General features: G+C 39.0%; 1 protein-coding gene across 6 annotated transcripts in view; it reads right to left on the minus strand.

The window, feature by feature from the left end:
* Nucleotides 1–23,314, minus strand: part of LOC108695735 (microtubule-associated serine/threonine-protein kinase 4-like) — a 360,023-nt gene that overhangs the window by 71,471 nt on the left and 265,238 nt on the right. For all 6 annotated transcript variants that reach the window (XM_041569085.1, XM_041569088.1, XM_041569100.1 and 3 more), the window contains 2 exons: nt 11,117–11,186; nt 4,498–4,576 (listed from right to left, as the gene is read on the minus strand). In XM_041569085.1, the coding sequence (XP_041425019.1) occupies nt 4,498–4,576; nt 11,117–11,186 (149 nt within the window). The remainder of the gene's footprint in view (nt 1–4,497; nt 4,577–11,116; nt 11,187–23,314) is intronic.

A 23,314-nucleotide genomic window follows, 5' to 3' on the forward strand; every position in this document is an offset into this window, starting at 1 on the left:
AAGGTTGAGGACAAACAGTCAAGACTATGAAAGGGAAAAGAGAAGTGACTAGGAGAAAGCAAGAGAGCATTAACAATGGTCTGAAAAGTGTCAGGCTCCAAAGTCCACATGAAAACTATAAAGAAAATCTTTTAAGTTTTGAGACCTTTCACCAATAGGAAATGCTAGAAAATCTCATTTAGTTTCGCTACGGAGTTTTGTTGCTCTTTGTTGAACTCATTTCCACTTTTGCAGTGCAGTATATCAGACAGGTAGTGATATCCTTGGTGGTTTTCATATTTTCCACATTCCTGACTTAATAAGTGAAACATTAATGCCCCATGTCTCTCTGCCCAGGGCCCATGTGCAGCTAGACACACACAGAATGAAATGCAACTCTACCATAGGCCACACATATTCTAGAAATATGATTCAGGAGTTAAATAATGAGTCGATGTTTGTGCTTCTAATCCTGGGGGAATGCATATTTTTAATTAGAATTCAGTATTGTGAGAAAAAAAGCAGGAGGTACACACCACAATACTTGTAATAAATGGGTGGCACAAGCCATAAATATCTATAAGGAATGGGACAATTAACACCTCAAACCACAGGGAGGAAGTTATTGAAACTATCTGAGTGGCCAAAATTAATTTGGGGCATAAAAATAAAACTACCCGGTATGTTAAATAACAAGAATAGCAGATGTCCTCATTGCCTTCCATTTCTTAGTCACATTGATAGAGTTATTTATTGAACTAAAAGCTGCATAAGAAACAGCACCACACGCATGCGCAAATGTCCCCGCACTGCGTCCAACTTTTTGTTTTATTCGCCCAATTGATAAACGGGTCTGGACCGGGACCCACCAGGTTTTTTGCCGGTGTCCCGCCAGCTCAGTCCGACCCTGGGCACACCTGTTGCCAGTATGGGTAATGCACTCTTTATCCATGTGATTGTGATTTCTAATGGGTGCCTTTTGCTTTAAGTGAGCTGGGCACATTCTGCTATAGTACATGTGATTCAGGGATTCAGAATTTCCATCCAGGAGCAGAAAGCCAAAAATAATGATGTCTTCGAAACATCAAACTTTATATGGAGATGGAGTATGGTTAAGACACATTTCACCCATGAGGATGATGAATCATCACCATATCAACAAAGATTACCGATACTTATGTGCCACTACATTATACAATGAAATTCTTAAAAATGGTACTGTCTAGTCAGTGGTCAGTCTCTTACATATGAATTGAGGTAAATCCCACCAATAATATGTAGGAAAGCCATCACAGAAGAGGGTTGATTAAGCACCTAAGAATGTATTAATACCACTGGCACTCAGATGTTGGACAGGCCACACAGTGTATGGTTGGATTCATTTACCCAGACCTCAATGCTGAACTTTACATTAGGGAATAATTATAGGGGTATATCCGCAGTGGTTTACAACTATTACATTAACAAAGTTTGTCCCAAGAAGATAGCCTTCCATAAATACACATACACAATAAACCAAGAGGTTAATGTGGTTCCACCTAAAGCTTGAGTATGAGCCAGGAGAGATTCATACAGTGGAATCATCTCAGCATGTTAATCCTATCACTTGTTAAAGTTCCTTGGGTTATTCTACACCACCAGTGGGTTCTACTGTACCTTGCAGCACAAAAAGGTACATAGAGTTTCCTCATAACTACACAGCGAGTCTCGGCATAAACTTGAGGAACACGAGATGTTTAAGGATCACGAAACACTATAGCCTGCTTGTAAACATAATGTGCTTTCTGGGCTCCAGGGCAGGTTTTATTCAGGGTAACAATCACATGCATGAATAGCTTATCAAAGGATCTACATTACATACAACATACACAAAACAATAATGGCATTTACTGGAAAGGGAAACAATCGACTGCTCCTTAGATTTCTTACAGAAAATAATGGCGTTGTCGAAATAACTCTAATGGATGAAACACAACTGTGCTCTGGGAGAGGGAGCAAAACACAACTACTGTGATGGGAATTCCACCTGTACTGGGGAGACAGGCCGAGCTTCCTTGTGAAGAGGTGGGGTTAGATTGATGCCGATCTGGTTGGGTTCCTGTTCTCCTTGTAGCCCAGGGACTAATAAATCATGTGGCAACAGAAAAGGAGTGGCACAGAGGAATCAACGGCACCAAGAGCAAAAAGTTACAAATATCTGGCAAACTAGACTAGCTAGCTAGCATGGTTTCCTGTATAGTATGAACATTAGTTGAGGCAGGTATGCTTCCTTATAACTGCAGCTTCTTAGCCATTTGAGTAGCAGTTATTGCTTTAAATGCTGTAACTTAAATATTTTATAATAAAGCAGCTGAGATGGTCAGGGCACTTTACACGCACAGAAAGATCAGCGGCCTGTCATAAAAGGTTTAAAAGAAACAGTTCAACGTAAAATAAAACTGGATAAATAGATAGGCTGTGCAAAATAAAATAAAAAATCTAATATAGCTCGTTAACTAAAAATATAATCTATAAAGGCCATGTTAGTTAGTTAGTGAGTGACTTGAAGGGAGGTCATGTGGGACAGAACTGGTCAATTAGTTTGCTTTTGAATCTCATCTGCATGCTACAGATCAAAATTAACTAATTGATCAGTTATATCCCACCTGGGCTCCCTTCAAGTCACTGATTGGTTACTGACTGGTAACCAGTTACAGAACTGCAAAGCAGGAAGTAGAGTTCAAGCTATTATGTTACAGACATCAATTCAATTCAGCCATTATAAATGACATTTTTAGCTAACTAAATATATTAGAAGCATATTTTATTTTGCCCAGCCTTCTTATTTACCTAGTTTTACACTGAGCAGTTCCTTTAGGTTGATCACAAATATGTCCGAGTCCATTTGCCAGCCTCAATGCTTACTGTATGTACACCAGGGCATAAGAAGAGGGGTATATCATTATCAGTGGTGTAGGATAACTACATTAACACAGTTAAACATTAAGCAGAGCAATTAATGCTCTTCAACCCAAAGCAGGAACATGTGCTGGAACTGATTCATACAATGAAGACACTCATCACTGCATGTTAATCATTCACCTGTTAAAGGGGCAGAATACAACTGTATAAACTTCTGCTTAACATATGAACAATAAATAAAGCATAAGTCCCATATTTAGTCCATAATCACAATCTCAAATTGTCTAACACTCTGAACACCAGCAAATCTGGACCTGTAATCCAGATTGCTTGGCACCTAGAGTTTTCCAGGTAAGGGATCCTTCTGTAATCTCCATACCTTAAGTCTACAAAAAAATTATTTAAAACCCAATAGAATTGGTTTGCATCCAATAAGTATTAATATTTTAGTTGAGATCCATTACAAGGTACAGGTATGGGATCCGTTATCCGAAAACTTGTTATCCAGAAAGCTCAGCATTATGGAAAGGCCATCTCCCATAGAATTCATTATATTGAAATAATTCACATTTTTAAAAATGATTTCCTTTGTCTCTATAATAATTAAACATTATTTTGTACTTGATCCTAACGAAGATATAACTAATCCTTATTGGAGTCAAAAGAATCCTAATGGGTTTATTTAATGTTTAAATTATTTTTAGTAGAAATTATGGAGATCCAAATTATGGAAAGACCCCTTATCTGGAAAACCCAGGTCCTAAACATTTTGGATAACAGGTCCCATACCTGTACTGTTATTATAACAGAGAAAAGGGAAATGGTTTTTAAAAATTTGATTTTGGTTTTTCGGACAGATCCCATTCCTGTACAGGTTGCAATAACTTTACTAACCCTGAATGACCATGCCATACTGCAGGCTTCCTAAGCTGGACCAACATACACCTATTGCACATGTTTTGGTATTCACAATTCAGAATTATTTGGTTCTGACATGATGTAATTCACAACGTCACTAATTCACAACTGCACAATGAGGCCTAGATTTAAAGGTATAACCTGTATACGGCCTATAAATACAGCTAGGATACATCTCTACTATTTGAATAGAAGCAAAATCCCCACATTAACTTTATTAATAACTTACCTTATGTGTTCCATCAATACACCTCCCTCCTAATTAGGGTACAATATACTTGCACCAGCATCCCACAACCCAGGGCACAAAGCAGCTCATGCTTTCAATTTCCAGAAGGAAGTCTCATGGGACTGCTGGCTGTGGACGTGAATTCATTAATAGAAGTTAGCTAATTGAGACTGCTGGCCATGAGCCGTGACACAGCAACCCTATACCATAAAATTAATTAACAGGAATCCAGTTTATTAGGAATACTGTTTTAGGCTGATGTCACACAGGGCAGTCTCTTTGCCAGTCGAAATACTTGGTATTCTGGCAGCACCTATTTAAATTAATGGCAGTGAGAAAGAGATCTGTGGGATGTCCTTTCTGCCATATGAAATACACAGGCGAGAAATCCACCATGTTTGATATGAGGCTTAGTTCCCCTTTATCACCACAAAAGCAAACAACACATTATTTCTAGAAGTGTAACTTACAGACACAGTAGAGCTTGGAGTGTTCGTTCCATATCCAGACGAGGGGAGAGATGCCAAAGACCAGCGGCGCCCATCAGTCCTGTCGTAAATGAACAAAGCATTAATAATAATTAATAACCCTCTAATCTACTCTATATTTTTAGGCAAGGGCTCAAGAGCTTTCAATCAAATGTTTCCTTTCATTGTTCTACCTCCAGCTTGCTGAACAAAGCTCATCACTGACTGGTTGCTATTGATTACTGCCGAGTTGCCCGATGTTGGAAAATGAGCTGAATCCTTTCTACTCTGTGCCACAAACATTTTCCTATGAAGCTTTCACACACACAATGAAAAACTCAATGTGTTGGCAATAATCAAACCTAATCGCTCAGGTTATACAAGTTCATATTTCAATTCCATATTTATTTTCCAGCCAACATCAAGACAGGTATTTTGTATGCAAGCTGTTATGTATCCAGCCATCACTTTGTAAAACCTTTTCTTTTTACTCTTTAATCCCTTCATATGGAAATGCTTCATAAACAAAACGCATGGAAAGCACCAGTTGCCTGTAAAGCAGTGTCAGATAGCTGGATAATGGTAGAAGAAGAGCATTAGGACTTAAGAATTAAATGGGTGAAAACAGGAAAGCTAGATCCCCTAATTTACTGTAGTAATAAGCGTAAATAATCTGATAGTTATTGCAGAGGTCTGACAGTTGTCAGAATAAATCAAATTGCAAGTGAATAAGAAGAGCGATTTCATGTAATCAAAAAAACGAAGTGTATTACCGTACCGCTGATAAATAGAATTTTATTTACCACTATTTCAATTTACAGGTGTCTTCAATAAGAACAAAATGAACCAATACACAATCCAAAGTTTGTTATCCTAGGTGCTAATTCATGAAGTATTAAAAGCCAATTAGGGCATGTATCAATTCATTATCCAAAAAAATTACCCAACTATAAATTAATGAAATTTCCTAAATTATTTCCTAATCAATTCAAAGCGAAACGCGGTGGCGTTTTTCCTATTTTTAACGATCTTTTAATCTAACTAATCTTTCAATATCTGTTTGGTCGGGGTCTTTCGTGGGCGTGGGGTGAAGCGTTTTGGCAAAATCCTCTGCTCCTCTAACCCTTCAAATCTGTTTTCATTTCTAAGGGCAGTGGATTTGTGGCTTTTTAGGGTTTGATTTGCTTCTTATCAAGCATAGGGCAAGTTTAATTAACGACTTTGTGGTGTCCCAGGTCATAGAAATCAATTAGGTAGTTAGCTTCCGGGGCAACTCCACCTTCTATCCAATTTTTCCATTTTCACCTTACTATTTTATGGATTTTAGCCAATTGGTGTTTTTTACCCTACCCCTATTTATGGTCATTGTTTCTTCTTTGTGATTTAATCTGTTACTCATAGAATCCTCAAGTATATCGATTTTATTTATTGCACAAGCACTTTAACCGTATAGGATTTTGCACATAAGCAGTCCACGATTATCAATTGGAGCGATAGGTGATTGATCAATTGATCACCCAATTCCATTATTTGAATTTGTCGTAACATTTAAATAGCACTTAATTAATTGAGTTAGGAATTAATTTAGGACATTTCATTGATTTATCATTTGGAATTAATTAGGAAATAATTTAGGAAATCTCATTAATTTATAGTTGCGTAATTTTTTTTGGATAATGAATTGATACACGCCCGAATTGGCTTTTAATGAATTAGCACCTTATAGGATAAACTTTGGATTATGTATTGGTTCACTTTGTTCTTATTGAAGACACCTGTAAATTGAAATAGTGGAAAATAAAATTCTATTTATCAGTGGTACGGTAATACACTTCGTTTTTTTTTATTACTTGCTGCTAGTTATAGGCAAAATTAAATGGGTGCTCATTGGTCACTGTGGCTACACACATGGTGGGATAACTTGAACTCATATACACACCATAATCAGAAGTGCAAAGCAGTGCACACAACTTTAAGCATTTAAATGATATCACATAGGTACTTGCATCTAAACACACTGCAGTATACTTGCACCAAAATGGTTGTATATGCTTTTTGAATAAAGTGCTAGGAGTGAAGTACAAAAAGGAGCCTTGGAAGTTACACCTCTTATTTCCAGGGTTTCCTTTTACATTATCGATCCACACCAGTGGCTCATGTTACTCACCAACTCCATGGATATGACTCTCAATGACCTCAAAGCAGGTGCTTATTTTTGAATTCAAGGCTTGATTCCAGGCATGATTTAGTTGCATAAAAAAACAGGGGTACTGCCCAATAGACTCTCCTGTAGGCTGCCAGTCCACATATCTGCTACCAAATACCCAATCACAGTCCTAAGTTGGCACCCCTAGGACTTTTTTCATATTTGTGTTGCTTCCCCAACTATTTTTCCATTCGAATGTGGCTCACAAGTAGAAATGGTTGGGGACCCTTCCTATACACAGTGCAACTTGTATGCAATTTAGCAAAGCAGAAGCAACTAGTCCTCCACACTGGTACATTTTGTGCAATTTGCAACACACTATTTTGAGGATGTTCTATATTTCACTGGAATTATTGGGAAAATACATTTTTGTGCGTTGTTCGTAGCATTTGCATTCAAACACAGCCGTCATTAAGTACCATTGATGATGATCTACATATACAGATCTGATTTCCCATCATGGCACATACACAAATTTTGAAGCTTTAGCTTTAAGCTCTATCACGGGTAGGCTTGCCACCTTTCCGGTTTTGCACAATTTAGATTTTCTTGGGTCTGTTCAGATCAAAACTGTCTATCTTGGGTTTAACATTGTGAAACACAAACAAAAATCTGGCCAATACCCACCTGCTATGTCATAGTCCCAACTCAACATGGCATGAACATGCCCTCACTTCCTGACCCTACCACCATACGTTATTGCCCAACCCAACAATTCGCCTAAAGCACTTTATTATTTTTTATTTGCAGAGGCAGTAACCCTACTCACAGGTATCTATATCTCAACATCTGAGCAAGTCAGTAGGTGACCTAGGTATATCTGTAGTAACGTGCATGCCTGCAGTGGAAATACAGGCCCTAGAAGGTGTGGATTGAGTTCAACAGAAAGGGGCTGGAATACTCTCATTCAAGAGCACTGCTTCTCTGCAACAGCAAAAAGTAGCAACTGGAACATTGTTCCTGTGAAACCTGCCATTGCAGTGTGAATCATTTGCTAGTAGAGCACCTACGGGCCGTCACTAAGGAAGAAGGCTGCCTCTGTTTGGCCTGCGTTACAATCTAAACAAAGGACACACTGAGAAGCATTCTCGCATATTCCTGTGAAAAGTCATAGGACAACAAGCACACACATGGCAACCATGAAACTCAGCTCACCCTGAAATCTTTAACTGGCTGTGAAACCTCATTTAATAACACCATTTATTATAACCACAGCCCCAGTGTGTCCCTTTAGGCAAGACAGCTAATACAGATCCAAAAAGAAACACCTAAGCCAGGACAATTTTTGATGAAATGTTCAGAGCTCAGTGTACACACTGTTCCACAGTATCGTGCTCATATTAACTATCCAGTTACTGCATGAACCTGTTTGCCATGTACAGTATGAGTCATGAAAGAACATTGTGCTATGCTTTGAAAATAAGGGGATCTTGCAAATACTAGAGTGGTGATAAGTGGAAAATAATGAAAGGTGAGGGAGTCTTGTCTTGACTGCTATACGTTCATTTATCATTTTAAGTGCTCAAGTGGAAAGTGGTAGACTTTCCAAAGAAAAATTCACCCCCTACCCTAAGAGGTTAGAAAGTTCCACATTCCCAAAAAGGTATTGGGAGAAAAATGTAGGAACCTGAAACTAGCTAATGGTGGCGTCTGGTAAATAGTATTCTGCATGCAATTTTAGTACAGGTATGGGACCTGTTATCTAGAATGCTCAGGACCTGGGGGGGGGGTTTCCAGATAATGGATCTTTCTGTAATTTGGATCTTCATACCTTAAAGGGATACTGTCATGGGGAAAAAACATTTTTTCAAAATGAATCAGTTAATAGTGCTGCTCCAGCAGAATTCTGCACTGAAATCCATTTCTCAAAAGAGCAAACAGATTTTTTTATATTCAATTTTGAATTCTGACATGGGGCTAGACATTTTGTCAATTTCCCAGCTGCCCCAAGTCATTTGACTTATGCTCTGATAAACTTTAATCACTCTTTACTGCTGTACTGCAAGTTGGAGTGATATCACCCCTCCCTTTTCCCCCCCAGCAGCCAAACAAAAGAACAATGGGAAGGTAACCAGATAACAGCTCCCTAACACAAGATAACAGCTGCCTGGTAGATCTAAGAACAACACTCAATAGTAAAAACCCATGTTCCACTGAGACACATTCAGTTACATTGAGAAGGAAAAACAGCAGCCTGCCAGAAAGCATTTCTCTCCTAAAGTGCAGGCACAAGTCACATGACCAGGGGCAGCTGGGAAATTGACAAAATGTCTAGCCCCATGTCAGATTTCAAAATTGAATATAAAAAAATCTGTTTGCTCTTTTGAGAAATGGATTTCAGTGCAGAATTCTGCTGGAGTAGCACTATTAACTGATGCGTTTTGAAAAAAACATGTTTTCCCATGACAGGATCCCTTTAAGTCTACTAGAAAATCATGTAAACATTAAATAAACCCAATAGGCTGGTTTTGCTTCCAATAAGGATTAATTATATCTTAGTTGGGATCAAGTACAAGGTATTGTTTCATTATTACAGAGAAAAGGATAATATTTTTTTTAAAAAATTGGATTATTTAGATAAAATGGAGTCTATGGGAGATGGCCTTCCCGTAATTTGGAGGTTTATGGATAAAGGTTTTACAGATAAAGGAACCCATACCTGTATAGTCTCTGTAAAGGAGTTACTATGTCGGCGCTATATAAATAACAATTATAGCCCATGATTAAGTGCCCTTGTCGGTACGAAACACGTAGGATGGATGGAGATACAAGAATACATTTTTTAATTTTGATAAAGTGCCAGAACAAGGCATGAAACACGTCAGGTGACAACTTATGTCATAACACATGGGAGCACATTTACTAAGCTCGAGTGAAGGATTTGAAGTAAAAAAAACCTTTTTTTTACGAAGTTTTTTTTTGGGTACTTTGACCATCGAATAGGCTGCTACGACTCGAACGATTCAAACTAAAAATTGTTCGACTATTTGACCATTTGATAGTCGTACCATCTCTTTAAAAAAAGGGTAGGAAGGGGCACATGAGCTGCAGTCTCAGCTGCAAATCCTTTATTGTGTTAAAGTATTTGCAGCTGAGACTGCGGCTTGTGTGCTCTTTCCTACCCTTCCTTTATTCAAAACATTGCCTTGTACTTTTGAGCGCAGCTTCTAACGTTCGTCTGTAAGAGCCCTAAGTCTAAGGTCGGGTGGTGTGACCTATTTGGAAGGAGAGCACATTTAACAGGTGTAAGAAGCTGAGCATTTTGACTTCATTTACAAAGCAATGTTTTATTACTGCAGAGAAAAAGGATATCACTCTTTAAAATTTGAATTATTTTATTAAAACTGAGTCTACGGGAAATCACCTTTCCGAAATATGGAGCTTTCTGGATAAAGGATCCCATACCTGTATCTCAAATATCTTGAGAAGGGCAGGACTGCTTTATCATTTTCAGTTCAGACTTGTATTTAAATCCACCCATACAAGACTGCACATCGAAGCCACCCTGGGAGGTGAACAAAGAAAGTTCAAACGGGGCTTGTCGATCCGAACAACGGGCGCTTATAGGACTTGTTTGTTCTCCATCCAGGCTGTGTTCTCTTTGCATGAGTGCATCTGTTGGCACCACACTAATTCAAACACACAAATGCCTGAGCACACAAGACCTTTAAAATCTTGCTGCCTACGGTATAATTTCCTTAGTCCTTTTCCCAACTGTAAATGCCTAAGCTGCAATCATTTCAGAAGGAATGCAAACCAGTAATAAAGAGAATTAAAGCAAAAAGAAATGCACTTGATTATAATACAAGTCTGGCGTATATGACGTCCTGCAGAATAATAACAGTAGGTTTTTAAACAGAGAGATGACTACATCGTTATTACAGTTTCCATCAAAGGTACTTAAAGAGCTTTAATACGTCTCCAGCTCCTTGTAACAATATGTACTTTGTACATTCAATTATCTGCAAATGCCATGTTCATGTATAGAACGATATCTTTTTACCCTGTACACTCAATGTGACTGGCACAAGAACGACATAAAGCTGGTATAGGCTTTATAGACACATTGGCCACACAAAAGGAAATGCCAATTCTTTACTCAGGTACTAAAAGCTTCTCACACGTCTTTAATCATTTAAATATGTGTAACGCGTTCAGGAAATTAGTAAGAATTAACATGAAAGATATGAAAGAATATTACATAGAATAAGGTTTACAAACTCAATTTCTTTATTTAAAAGAGTTCCCACTGTGAGCATGTGTAAGGCAAGCCATGCATGGAGCGGAATAATGCCGAGTAATGTGTCATTTCCTCGCTACAATACATTAGAAAGCAATTAGATAAGATTAGAATGCTAATTAGGCGCTGGTAAAAAGAGAAATGGTGCCCTGTGTACTCTGGGACCAAATTCCTACCTTCGTGCAAATGAAAAATGAGCAGACGCACTGGGAGAGAAGTTCCTTGGGCTGTCCTGGGGGCTGCTTCCTATAGGAGAGAGAGGGAACAATAAACGTTACTTGGATTATGATGCAGAGAGAACGGTGCAGTTATATTTTGGGGGATACATTTGCACAAAATCATAGCCATGCATAGATATAACAGACAGCAGCGTCTCTTTTCACAGAAAAAGTTAGGGGCTCATTTATCAACAGCGGGCAAATTTGCCTATGGGCAGTCACCCATAGCAACCAAGCAGCGATTAGCTTTTTAAAGCCAGCTGCAAGTAGAACAATGAATGCAGCAATTTGATTGGTTGCCATGGGTTACTGCCCATGGGCAAATTTGCCCAGTGTTGATAACTGACCCCCATTGTTTCCAAGAATCGGTGCAATTCAATGAATGCTTTCATTAAACCGGGAAATACAGTGTGCATCTCAACCATGCCCGTTTGCATAACATGCAAAATCTCAGGCTGTGCAGATATTTGATTAGTTAACCTTTCTGACCTCACACATGCTGCTGTCTCTTTCTATTAAATTAAAATGCCTATCATAAGAAATGCTCCATGGCCGTCCTCATCATCGACATAAGCCAGCTTTCAGAGCAGCTGTTTTTTTTTAAAGGAGAAGGAAAGCTACAGAGGCATTTTATTGCCAATAGATTAGCCACAATAGTGCAAGCTATAACACTATATTTATTCTGCATAATGCTTTATCATGCCCGAGTAAAAAGCTCTAGAAGCTCTCACTGTTTGTTTAGGATAGCAGCTGCCATATTAGCTTGGTGTGACATCATTTCCTGCCTGGGTTCAGATTACAGCAGAGATGGGGGGGGGAAGAGGATCAAACTGAGCATGCTCACGCCCGGGGCAATGAGGTTTAAGCTGAAAAAAGGAAGTCTGATATAGAAGTCCATGTGTACACAATAGAAGGAAAGAAATGCAGTGTTTCTTTTGATAGAGGACTCAGAGCAGCATTACTTTGGGGGTTTACTGGTATATTTAGGTGGACCTTTCTGATGAGGCTTACTTTTAACCTTTCCTTTTCCTTTAACAATTATAAAGCAAACTCATCTATACTTCCAGGGATGTTACTCATGGACTACGTTTTTTAATTAAAACGAGTGACTGAATGAATTAGGGCAGCATTGTGTTGTATGATTAGGGGAGTTTCTTCATATGTTTCTCATATTCGCATCAAATTCTACATTGGGTATAAAGATGAGGATAAGAATGGAGGCCAGAAATAGAGGAAGCTCACCAAAATGTTTACAAGAGGCTTTCCTGATGTTTGAGAAAGTCCCCTATGAAGAAGAGTGTGGTCTATGGAATTCACTACTTTATGGTAACATGAGACAAAAAATGCAATGTTTAAGGGTCTAAAATACTTGAAAAAAAACTACTGAAGGAACTAAACTTGATGGATTATCAGAGCTGGGCCAAGTGTTATCAGCAACTAAGATGCCCAACCTCAACACACTCTACACACTATTGTGCCCCCAACACTCCTCTTTCAGTTATTTTGGCAAGCCACTTAGCAGACCCAATCAAACCCCCCCCCACCCACCACCACCATCCACACACCATAATCACTGCTCTATCGCTCTTGCCACTATTCAATTCTTCCTATGCCAACCAATATGTTCCCATAACAACTGTTCCTCCCTCCCATTGTGTCCGTGCTTCTTCTGCCCGCCCCTAGTTCCAGCCCTGTGCACTATCTTTTCAACCCAAGCTAACTATATAACTGGAGAACGTATTGCCGCACAGTCCTCTGTTTGATAGAGCTCTGATCACAAGGAGCAATCAGTAGCTCTGTGGAACATACATCGATGTCAACCATGGCTCCCCAACCATAGACATTGTAGTTTTCCTCTCGTTCCAGGAGGTCTTGACAAGTAGAATGAGTCTAATATAGGTCTTTCTGATGCAGAAATCTGATGATCTTATATACAAGCTAGACATAAGAAAAATGCACCATTATTTATTTGCTAGTGTTATATCAGTTCTCCTCCAGATCTGATAATTAACTGGCCTCTCTAACACCATTTCTGGAGTCTGAAGCAGAAGTGCAGAGAATCTTTTTGATGTCAATTACTTGAAAAATCATGGCAAGATGCTTATTTAATCATTATCCTTTTTATTATGTCTGTCTGAAGCCTGGACTGTCAACTGCTATTGGGTTGCTATTTACAGTGAATCCAGCAACGATCATAAAAATTATGATAATTGATTTCTTGTATCAGAACAAGCAAAACAAGCCAGATAAAAATTATAACGTGCCAATACCAATAATTGCAGGATGTATAATTTTTCCATTTTGCCTACTACCTGTTAAATAAAAGGAAAGGGAGCAGACATATTTCGAGAGACAGGCACATGTGCTAGAGAAAGTGGCAGGTGTCATTGTGAGACCATTATCTGCCAGCTCCCTGGGGAATGTATTTAGTCAACTGCAAATGTGTTTAGTGAACTCCAAATCACACTTGATTAAATGATTAAGCAGGGCAGCAATGGAAGTCTATACTAATTTGTGCAATTTGTGTATTCATTTACATCTCCTATCACAGGGTCAGCAATAACATGCCTTGTCCCATTTGTCTCCACCGCTGATCATTCCTCTCCCTCTTTTATACAGTAGTCACACTGCACTCATGGTCTGGTTATTTAATAGTATCATTATTAATAGTAAGGCACTTTCCTCCTTAACCTTATGGCCTACAATGCACACAGGGGATTGAATGATTATAAACCATCACTACTACGCACAGACACAGTGTCTTCTGAAACCATTCCACTTATCGATCGGAGAAATCTCATAATGTCCCCAAACCAGAAATATGTGGAAAGTTTCAAGGTTATATAATGCATGTCTGCTGAAAGAAAGGCCTGTGTCTACTCATAGCACTTCCAAATGTGCTTCAAAATCTCATTCGTTGGAATGGGTGTCAGTATGGATCAGTTTCAGGATGTAACCGTATGGGACCTGTTATCCAGAGTGCTTGCGACTAGGGGTTTTCCAGATTTGGGATCTTTCCATAATTTGGATCTCCATACTTTAAGTCTACTAAAAAAATTAAAAACTAATTAAACCCAATAGGATTGTTTTGCTTCCAATATATCTTAGTTTGGATCAAGAACAAGGTACGGTTTTATTATTACAGAGAAAAAGGAAATCATTTTTAAAAATGTGAATAATTTATAATCTATGGGAGACGGCTTTCCCGTGATTTGGAGCTTTTTAGATTCTGGATAACGGATCCCACAGCTGTAATAGTAAATCACCTTCACGTTCGTTAACCCAACTGAAATCAAGTCAGCGAGAGGATAGATTAATTGCCTCCCTTGATACAGAGCACAATATGGCAGGCCTTAACTTGTGTGTGGGTGTGTATATGTGTATATATGTCAATTTTATCAGTATAGAACACCAAAACATTCACTTGTCTTAACATTTTTCAGGTTTTGATTTTATTTTGTAAAAGATTTTATTTTATTTTTTTTCTTTCTCGCGATTATTGTCTTTTCATTCCTTTTACCTATACCTTATATTTATGCCCTGTTAAACTGATCATTTGAACTGTTCAATTTACAAAACCAAATAATAAAAACATAGTAAACTAAAAATATTTACTTGTGACAATGCCGCTACCCATCATATCCACCCAGTCAGGAAAATCCTTTTAAATCTAGCTGGAGGCTTTTATGGATGGAATGGCTCATTTAAATGAATAAATACAAAACTAAAGATAGAAAAATGTACATGTCATGTTCAACTAACCCCGGTTAGTATTATTTCAGGAGATTTGTCACACATTTACCGCGGGCAACAAATCTCATATTGTACCCTTAAGCTGGTAAAGAAGCTGCAAATGCAATAATAATATTATTATTATTATTTTAAAATGACTATTGCATGATTTTGTAAAGGCACAAATGTCTGTAAAATTGGTAACTTCACTAAATATAACATTCAAGTATTAAAGTACGTATCCAACAATGCAGGGGGGAAAAAAACAGAATACAAAAATTAGTTTATGAAAAGGCTGAGGAGGGAAGAAGCCAGATACGTGACCTTCATCGTTCCTCTGCTCTACTGACAGTTCTCATCCACCCATCTGCAAGTCAATACCCGAGAGATTTTTAAATGAAAACTGGTGCCAGTTAATTCCCTGCCCATATGTGCAACACTTGCTTATTACTTAAATCCTGCTGTTCCTTGGGATTGCCGAATGCTCATAGTTCTGTCGTAATGTTGATATACTGCAGAGACTAGCGCTGATATTTCTGACCTGCCAAAGGAAAAGTAAATGGCGGCCAGGCAGTGGGTAGGTAATTAACTCATTCTTCCTTAGGGGGAAAGTGGCAAAATGAATAGGTAATCACCCCCATCACAACAGCAATACACAGGGTGCCTCATTTAGGAAGCTTTTATTGTATATCCAAGATTAATTAAATGGTTGCATTGTTTGGTAATTAGCTGTGAGAAGTACTACATCTTCACCGTAGAAGCAAGAGATGCAAATCTTTAGGAAAAAAAGGCATATGCTGAACTCACTCTGTTCATTATTAATCGGCTTTTAATAGCTGTCTACTTGCAAATACAGTTGGTTTTGGTGAAGTGAAAAGATATTAGTGGCGAGGGAATAGCAGGATTAATTGTAATTGACATTGTTAAGAGCCGGTGCCAGGTGATCATTCAAAAGTATCCTTGATTGTCGATCACACTTTATACAATTAGCTGGAAATGCGAAACAACGTGAAGCCTTTCTTGCATTTCCATGTCTGATAACTGGATCACATATGGAGTGGTTATACGATAATGTGATTAAAGGGGATTAAAGGGCAGTGCGTTGTCATTTTTATAAATTACCGTCATGGCAAGACGAGTCAATGAAAACACATCCCCTTTTTATTATGAAACACGCATGAGGAAAAAAAAAAAATATATATATATACATATCTCTGTCAATTCAGAGAGGCACTTCATTCACCTGTTTTAGCTGCAGAACAAATTAAAGGTGGTGGGGCAGTCTGGAATAACACCCAAAAAGTGTCACAAAAGAATTGTTGAACTGTGGCCACAGATATCAAGCTTTTTTTCAAATTAGGGATGCATAAAATCCAGGATTCAGTTTGGGATTCGGCCTTTTTCAGCAGGATTCAGATTCGGCCGAATCCTTCTGCCAGGCCGAACCGAATCCTAAATCATGTTTCCCCTTCCCACCCCGAATTTACATATGCAAATTAGGATTCGGTTTGGTATAGTGGATTACTTTTAATCTACAGCCCACTACATTGGTGTATTATTTTTAAGAGGTGGCAACTCCTCTCTAACCAACATTATTACAGGGACAAGAGACTTGTTTGACTTTAAATTCATTCTGGGCCTTGTAGTGATGTGCAGACCGACCCGATACCCGCAGGTCAGCGGGTTTGAGTCGACTCCCGCACACAGTTTGTGGGTCGAGGGCTGGTTCAGATTGAATTATTCCTTGTTTCCCAGGCTGCGACTTTCTAGTGCCTGCTTCTTCTTCCAGCAGTTATCTATTGAGCATACCAACAAAGATGGGTGGGTTGAGCGTGGGCCTATAAATAAAAGTGCCGGGCGTGTCCTGGTTGGGTGTGGGTGGTTTAGGGTCGGGTGCTGGTTGAAGTTTCGTTGAAGTTTTGTTGGCCTGCACCTCACTAGTGCCTTGGTATGAACAGATATTCAGATATTCATAGTGCATGGGGTCTGGACAAAGGCTTCCAGTGAATGTTACACAGGGGCAGGGCACAAACAGTAAAACATACTTCAGAAATAAGCAGACAAGTCTAGTGAAATTAACTTAAAGGAACAGTTACACTAAAAAATTTTATGTGACAAATCCACTCTAAACTGCTTCAATAACAGCTCTATTGTGCATAAAGTTTATTCTATTCAATGCTTTGTCCAAAAAACATATTATTAAATCTCTGCTTCCGGATGTACACTGTAGAATGACGAAAGGGCGATACTGCAAAATCCGAGGTGCGGCGCTCCACATCTCTGCCAAGACTGCTGAACCGGAAGCTGGTTCTTGCTGCTGTACTGAGGATTTTACAGACCTCTGCAGGGCTTACTTCTGTGCTGCAATTTACTTCTGTGAGTGCTGCGAGTGGAGAAGGGATCCCCGCAGCGGTAATTTACTGGGTCCTGTGGGTTAGATTTATGGCTGATCTGTGTGCTACTTTTACCATTCGTTCGCAGCACTGAATGCACTAAAGCAAGTTTAGGAAAAACCGCTGCGGGCATTCCTTCTCCACACGCAGCACTCACAGAAGTAAATTACGCTGCGGACATTCCTTCCCTGCTTGCAGCACAGAAGTAAGCCCTGCAGAGGTCTGTAAAATCCTCAGTACAGCAGCAAGAACCAGCTTCCGGTTCAGCAGTCTTGGCAGAGATGTGGAGCGCCGCACCTCGGATTTTGCAGAATCGCCCTTTCGCCATTCTACAGTATACATCCGGAAGCAGAGATTTAATAATATGTTTTTTGGACAAAGCATTGAATATAATAAACTTTATGCACAATAGAGCTGTTATTGAAGCAGTTTAGAGTGGATTTGTCACATAAAATTTTTTAGTGTTACTGTTGCTTTAAGTGAGCGCTAAGCTTGCACTCAAAGTAGGGGTCACCAACCAAATGTCTGGTTGCATAATTTGAAAGAAATGGATTGAGTGACCTTGATGCTAAAGTACTTCTAAGGTCCTCGCTGGATTTATCTGTCTCCGATACTGCTCAGCCAGAAAGCAGGATTGGTTTTCATGATCTCAAACTCATGTCAGTCTCTCTCCACAGACGCTACATAATCCTGGTTATAATCAGTGATCATGAAGTTCAAGGGAAGAATTGGTCAGATCGCTGGGTGTTTGTTCAGCAAGTCAGTTGAGTGAGACAAAATATTCATTCTTTAACAATTAAAACAATTAAGCTTAGATGGAACTGCACAAGGGGCTATAGAAGCAAATTGGCCAACGCATGCCCTCATATAGGCAGCACAAATTGGTCAGATTACAGTCTGCTTTATACAACATACCAGGCCAACAGCAAAGGGCCGCTGTATATTATATTCCAAGCCTGGCTATCGATTGTAATGTGAAAGCTCAGATGCAGTGAGAACATTGGTTATAAACGAGTGTTGCTTTACAGTGAAAGAAACTAAACTAAGAAAGGTAAATCATGTTAAATCCTTGAAAGAGGTGGACAAAGGACCTCTGGCTGTCAAAGGGTATGGTGGTTTTAAAACATATGAAGAAAGCAATGGCACTCACAGCATATTCAAGCAGGATAAACCTTGCGTATGTTTATTTGCACACGATGCAACGTTTCGGGGTGGTCCCCTTTGTCAAGCATGCTTGACAAAGGGGACCACCCCGAAACGTTGCATCGTGTGCAAATAAACATACGCAAGGTTTATCCTGCTTGAATATGCTGTGAGTGCCATTGCTTTCTTCTTTTGTTGATTGAGGAGGGTGCCGATCCTTCCAAGCAACTGAGCACCTGGCGGAGCTTTTAAGGCCTGGGTGTGCGAGTTTTGCCATTATCTTTTGGTTTTAAACATATGTCATATTACACGTTGCTTCTACTTAGGGTCAGTACATATTAATTCACATGCATTCACTATCCTACATGGCAGCCTGCCAAGAGTTTCAGTCTTCTACTAATCCAGTATGTCTATGTGGAACTCAGGTCTAAATAATGGTTGCTAAGGTGTGCCTCCTGCCTTTGTTGGGTTTGTTCTAATAACAAAAGGTTCTCCCTAAGGTAAAATAGCCATGCTAAGGCTCGTATTTTTATAGGAAAATGGTCTAATAGATTTACAGGAATACAGGGAAGTAATAAACACGGAAAAGCAAACATCACACACTTAAAACTATTTATGAAGGGGTCTGTCTTTGTAAAATGAATGTGTTGATGCAGCATATACCAGTAAGGTTCTAGAATGTACTACCGCGATAATTTTAAAAATGTAAGAATTTCTGTAAACCTAGCGCCTGGGAGAACATTGTCCAATTTATAGGCACTTGGCACCAAATGCACTAGTTAAACAGGAACTCAAATTCAACAAGATTTAGAAATCTAGAAACTAGCAGGGCAGTGGTCCAACATGTCGTTAACAAGCACAGGCAAATTTAACCAGTTTTATATAAGTTTTTCCGTTGACTAGACAGGACTGATTATTGGCTCAACAGACTTTTCCAGCCTGTTTGCCCCTAGCCTCTCTCTGTGTTTATTACGACTTCACCACAGCCAACCAGGTCTGGGAGTCAAATAGGCCCTGGCATTTCAAGTACACAGAGGCCCAAACAGCCCAACAACCCAATAAATAATGACTTTCTATGGCATCTTACAGCAGCCCCCCTGGCATTTGCCAGAACCCACAGATTTCCAGTCTGCGGCCAACCCAAGCATGAACCAAGAGACAATCACACATAGTTGAACCCACTTGAGAAACTACAATGAAAAACAAAACTATTACTATACTATACTAAGAAACTTCAGCATATCATATATAGTCCCCAAACTATCATATATAATCCCCAAACTTTTTTTTACCTGTGAGCCACACTTATGAGTTGGGGAGCAACACAAGCATGAAAAATGTTCCTGGGGGTGCCAAATAAGGGTTGTGGTTGGCTATTTGGTAGCCCCTATGTGCATAGGCAGTCTAAAGGAGGCTGTATTTGGTAGCACATCTGGTTTTATGGAACCAATATTTGTCTCAAAACCAGGAATTGAAAAATAAGAACCTGCTTTAAGGCCACTGGGAGCAACATCCAATTGGTTGGTGAGCAACATGTTACATGGTTGGGGATCAGGGATACATATAGGAAGTGTCTATATGGCAACATAAGTAGAGTGACCTAAAACTGTTCCGACATGGTACAGAATAAAACATACCAGTAATTATAAAAGAAACAACATGAACCCCTTTCAGATAAAATGTCTGAGAACCACATATTCTCCCTAATGTACTATCCACCCAGTGTGGGACTGGGGTGTCAGGGGCCCACCAGAGAACCTTAGGCTGAGGGCCCACTTTCCAAACTATTATACCTCCTCTCCTCACTCAACCTCTTTATTATCCTAGTCTCTTTTCTCTACATACTATACTCTATTCTTTCATTATTAAGTGGTTTTTGTTCCCATAAAGAAATAGGGAATGACCATGAAATAGGCTAAATGGCTATAAGCAAGAGGCCCACTGATACCTGGGCCCACCGGGAGTTTTCCTGGTATTCCAGTGGGCCAGTCCGATACTGTATCCACCTTAAGAAAGACTTGGTGAATCATCTTATGGACACAAACTACTTCACAGCAAAATCTAAGTCTTGGTCTGAGAACCAACCATCAGAATGGCTACTGATCTATAAAAAATCGAATTATTACAGATATATCAATCTGTTTCCTCTCTGTAAGGATTAATACAAACAGGCAAAGAGTGCTCCAGTTGGATCAGTGTTATGAGACCATAGCTCTGAACCCCAACAAAACAGAATGGTGTTCGACTGCTCAAAGTAATGTCCGTCTTCCGAAACCCAGACCAGATCCACTAGCAACTGACCTATCCACAAACAGCCCACCACCATGTAACTGGAAATGACATCGCCACAGTCCAGAAGTGATGTCATGGTCATATGGGAGGTTAAAAAAAAAAAAAAAAAAGTAACAATCGCTTATAGAGACTTCCGACCTGCAGTCCTACCAAAAAACCAGTATCAACAAGTCCAGTTCGGAAAATATCCCCTTTTTTGTAGGTAACCACCCACATGACTCTGGCTCAGCTCACTACGACAATATTTCCTTCTATAGTGTAGACCAGCTTTTTATCAGCAGATGTGGGTTCCATGCAAACCAAAATTAGGCAGGTGGGGTATATGCGGAGCGCTCATGGCACGAAACGCGTCAGGCCACTATGTCCTTATACAGTTTTTTTCATTTTTATAATATTTGGGCTCGGTCTTCACTAAAGAGTAAGCCTTTCCCGATTTTTGCCTTATGTATATGCGGAACTTGGCAAGAACAAACCTGAACTAATGAAATACAATTAAAAATGAACATTCTTTATACAGATATGCAAACACTAATCGTATCAATAATGTGTTGGTAATAGCCAATTACATACTGAACTTTCTAGGAGAAACTACCATCCCAGCCCCCAGTTAATAAAAGCTGATAAATGGAAAACAGTTTAGATGAAGTTATTCGGCATCACATGCTTTTAACTGCAACAAAGCAAAAATGCTGGTAGCGATAAAGCTTTCTCTCCGTACTTACGAGTTATTACTAGCACAGTCCTATCAGTAAAGGCAATTAAGCGTGCGAGTTAATTCCTACACAGATATTTGTGTGGTGGAATGTGAACTCCAGTTTTGCTAAAGAATTCTAATCATATGGCGATATAAAGATCCTGCCACCAGGTATGTGAAACTCTTGCAGCAGTTCTGTCACACTTTATGGTTGAGGCCCCTAGCCATGTTTCTTACCGCACATTCAGACCACGGTGGTCTACTTCCTACTTGAAACCCAATGGTTAAATCACTGGTAGATTTAGGGCAATTAACAGGATTGACAAGCAGTGTAATTAAGATAAGAAATATTTGCAAAGCAAATTAAACACTCGGAATGGATAACGGCAATAACCGAAATCTGCCCAGACTTAATTAGACATGCATAAAATGAAATAAAATGGGAATTTGTTGTATGACAGTATATCTTTAAAGGACCAGTAGCACCAAAAACATAAATGAATAGTTTGACTCGACATACTATTTATAAATAAGCGAGAATCTTACTGCAGTGGGTTTGCTAAACTAAACATTTAGACCCAATTAAGAGTCTGTCCCTGTTAAGTCCTGCAATTCACTTGAAATGCTAATTTATATAAAACCTGCACCTTTATAGGTCTGCAGTTAAAAATGTACAATTAAAATCAGGACCAGTGGAAGGTATGTATAGCCCTAGTATGTATCTAGTGGAAGGTATATATTAGGGATGCACAGAATCGAGGATTTGGTTCGGGATTTGGCCTTTATCAGCAGGATTCACATATGCAAATTAGGCATGGGGAGGGAAATTGCGTGACTTTTTGTCACAAAACAAGGATGTAAAAAATGTCTTACCCTTCCCACCCCTAATTTGCATATGTAAATTAGGATTTGGTTCAGTATTCATCCGAATCTTTCGTGAAGGATTCGGGGGTTTGGTTAAATCCAAAATAGTGGACTCTGTGCATCCCTAGTTTGTATCGCCCCTGGAAGCCCAAATAAGCAGAAAAACTCTTAGCATTTTTCAATACAGGTATAGGATCCGTCATCAGGAAACTCATTATGAAGAAAACTCTGAATTACGGGAAGACCATCTCCCATAGACTCCATTTTAATCAAATTTTTTTTTTTTTTAAATATTTTCTTTTTTTCTGTAATAATAAAACAGTACTTGGTACAGGTATGGAACCTATTATCCAGAATGCTCACGGCCTAGGGTTTTCCAGATAACCGATATTTCTATAATTTGAATCATTATACCTTAAGTGTACAGGTATGGGATCCGTTATCCGGAAAGCCATTATCCAGAAAGCTCTGAATTACGGAATGTTCGTCGCCCATTGACTCCATTATAATCAAATAATCGAGATTTTTAAAATTGATTTCCTTTTTCTCTGTAATAATAAAACAGTATATTGTACTTTATGCAAACTAATATTTAATTAATCCTTACTGGAGGTAAAACCAGCCTACTAAGTTTATTTAATGTTTACATGATTTTCTAGTAGACTTAAGGTATGAAGATCCAAATTACGGAAAGATCCGTTATCCAGAAAACCCCAGGTCCCGAGCATTCTGGAGAACAGGTCCCATACCTGTACTAGAAAATCATGTAAACATGAAATAAACCCAATAGGCTGGGGTTGCTTCCAATAAGGATTAATTATATCTCAATTGGGATCAAGTACAAGCTACTGTTTTATTATTACAGAGAAAAAGGGAAAAAAATGTAAAATCGGAATTTTAGGAAAAAATAAAATCTGAATTTTTTGGATAAAATGGAGTCTATGGGAGATGGCCTTTCCATAATTCGGAGCTTTCTGGATAACAGGTTTCCGGATAACGAGTCCCATACCTGTACTTGGTCCCAAATAAGATCTAATA

Source organism: Xenopus laevis, chromosome 1L, assembly GCF_017654675.1.
Source record: "Xenopus laevis strain J_2021 chromosome 1L, Xenopus_laevis_v10.1, whole genome shotgun sequence".
Classification (NCBI taxonomy): Eukaryota; Metazoa; Chordata; class Amphibia; order Anura; family Pipidae; genus Xenopus; species Xenopus laevis.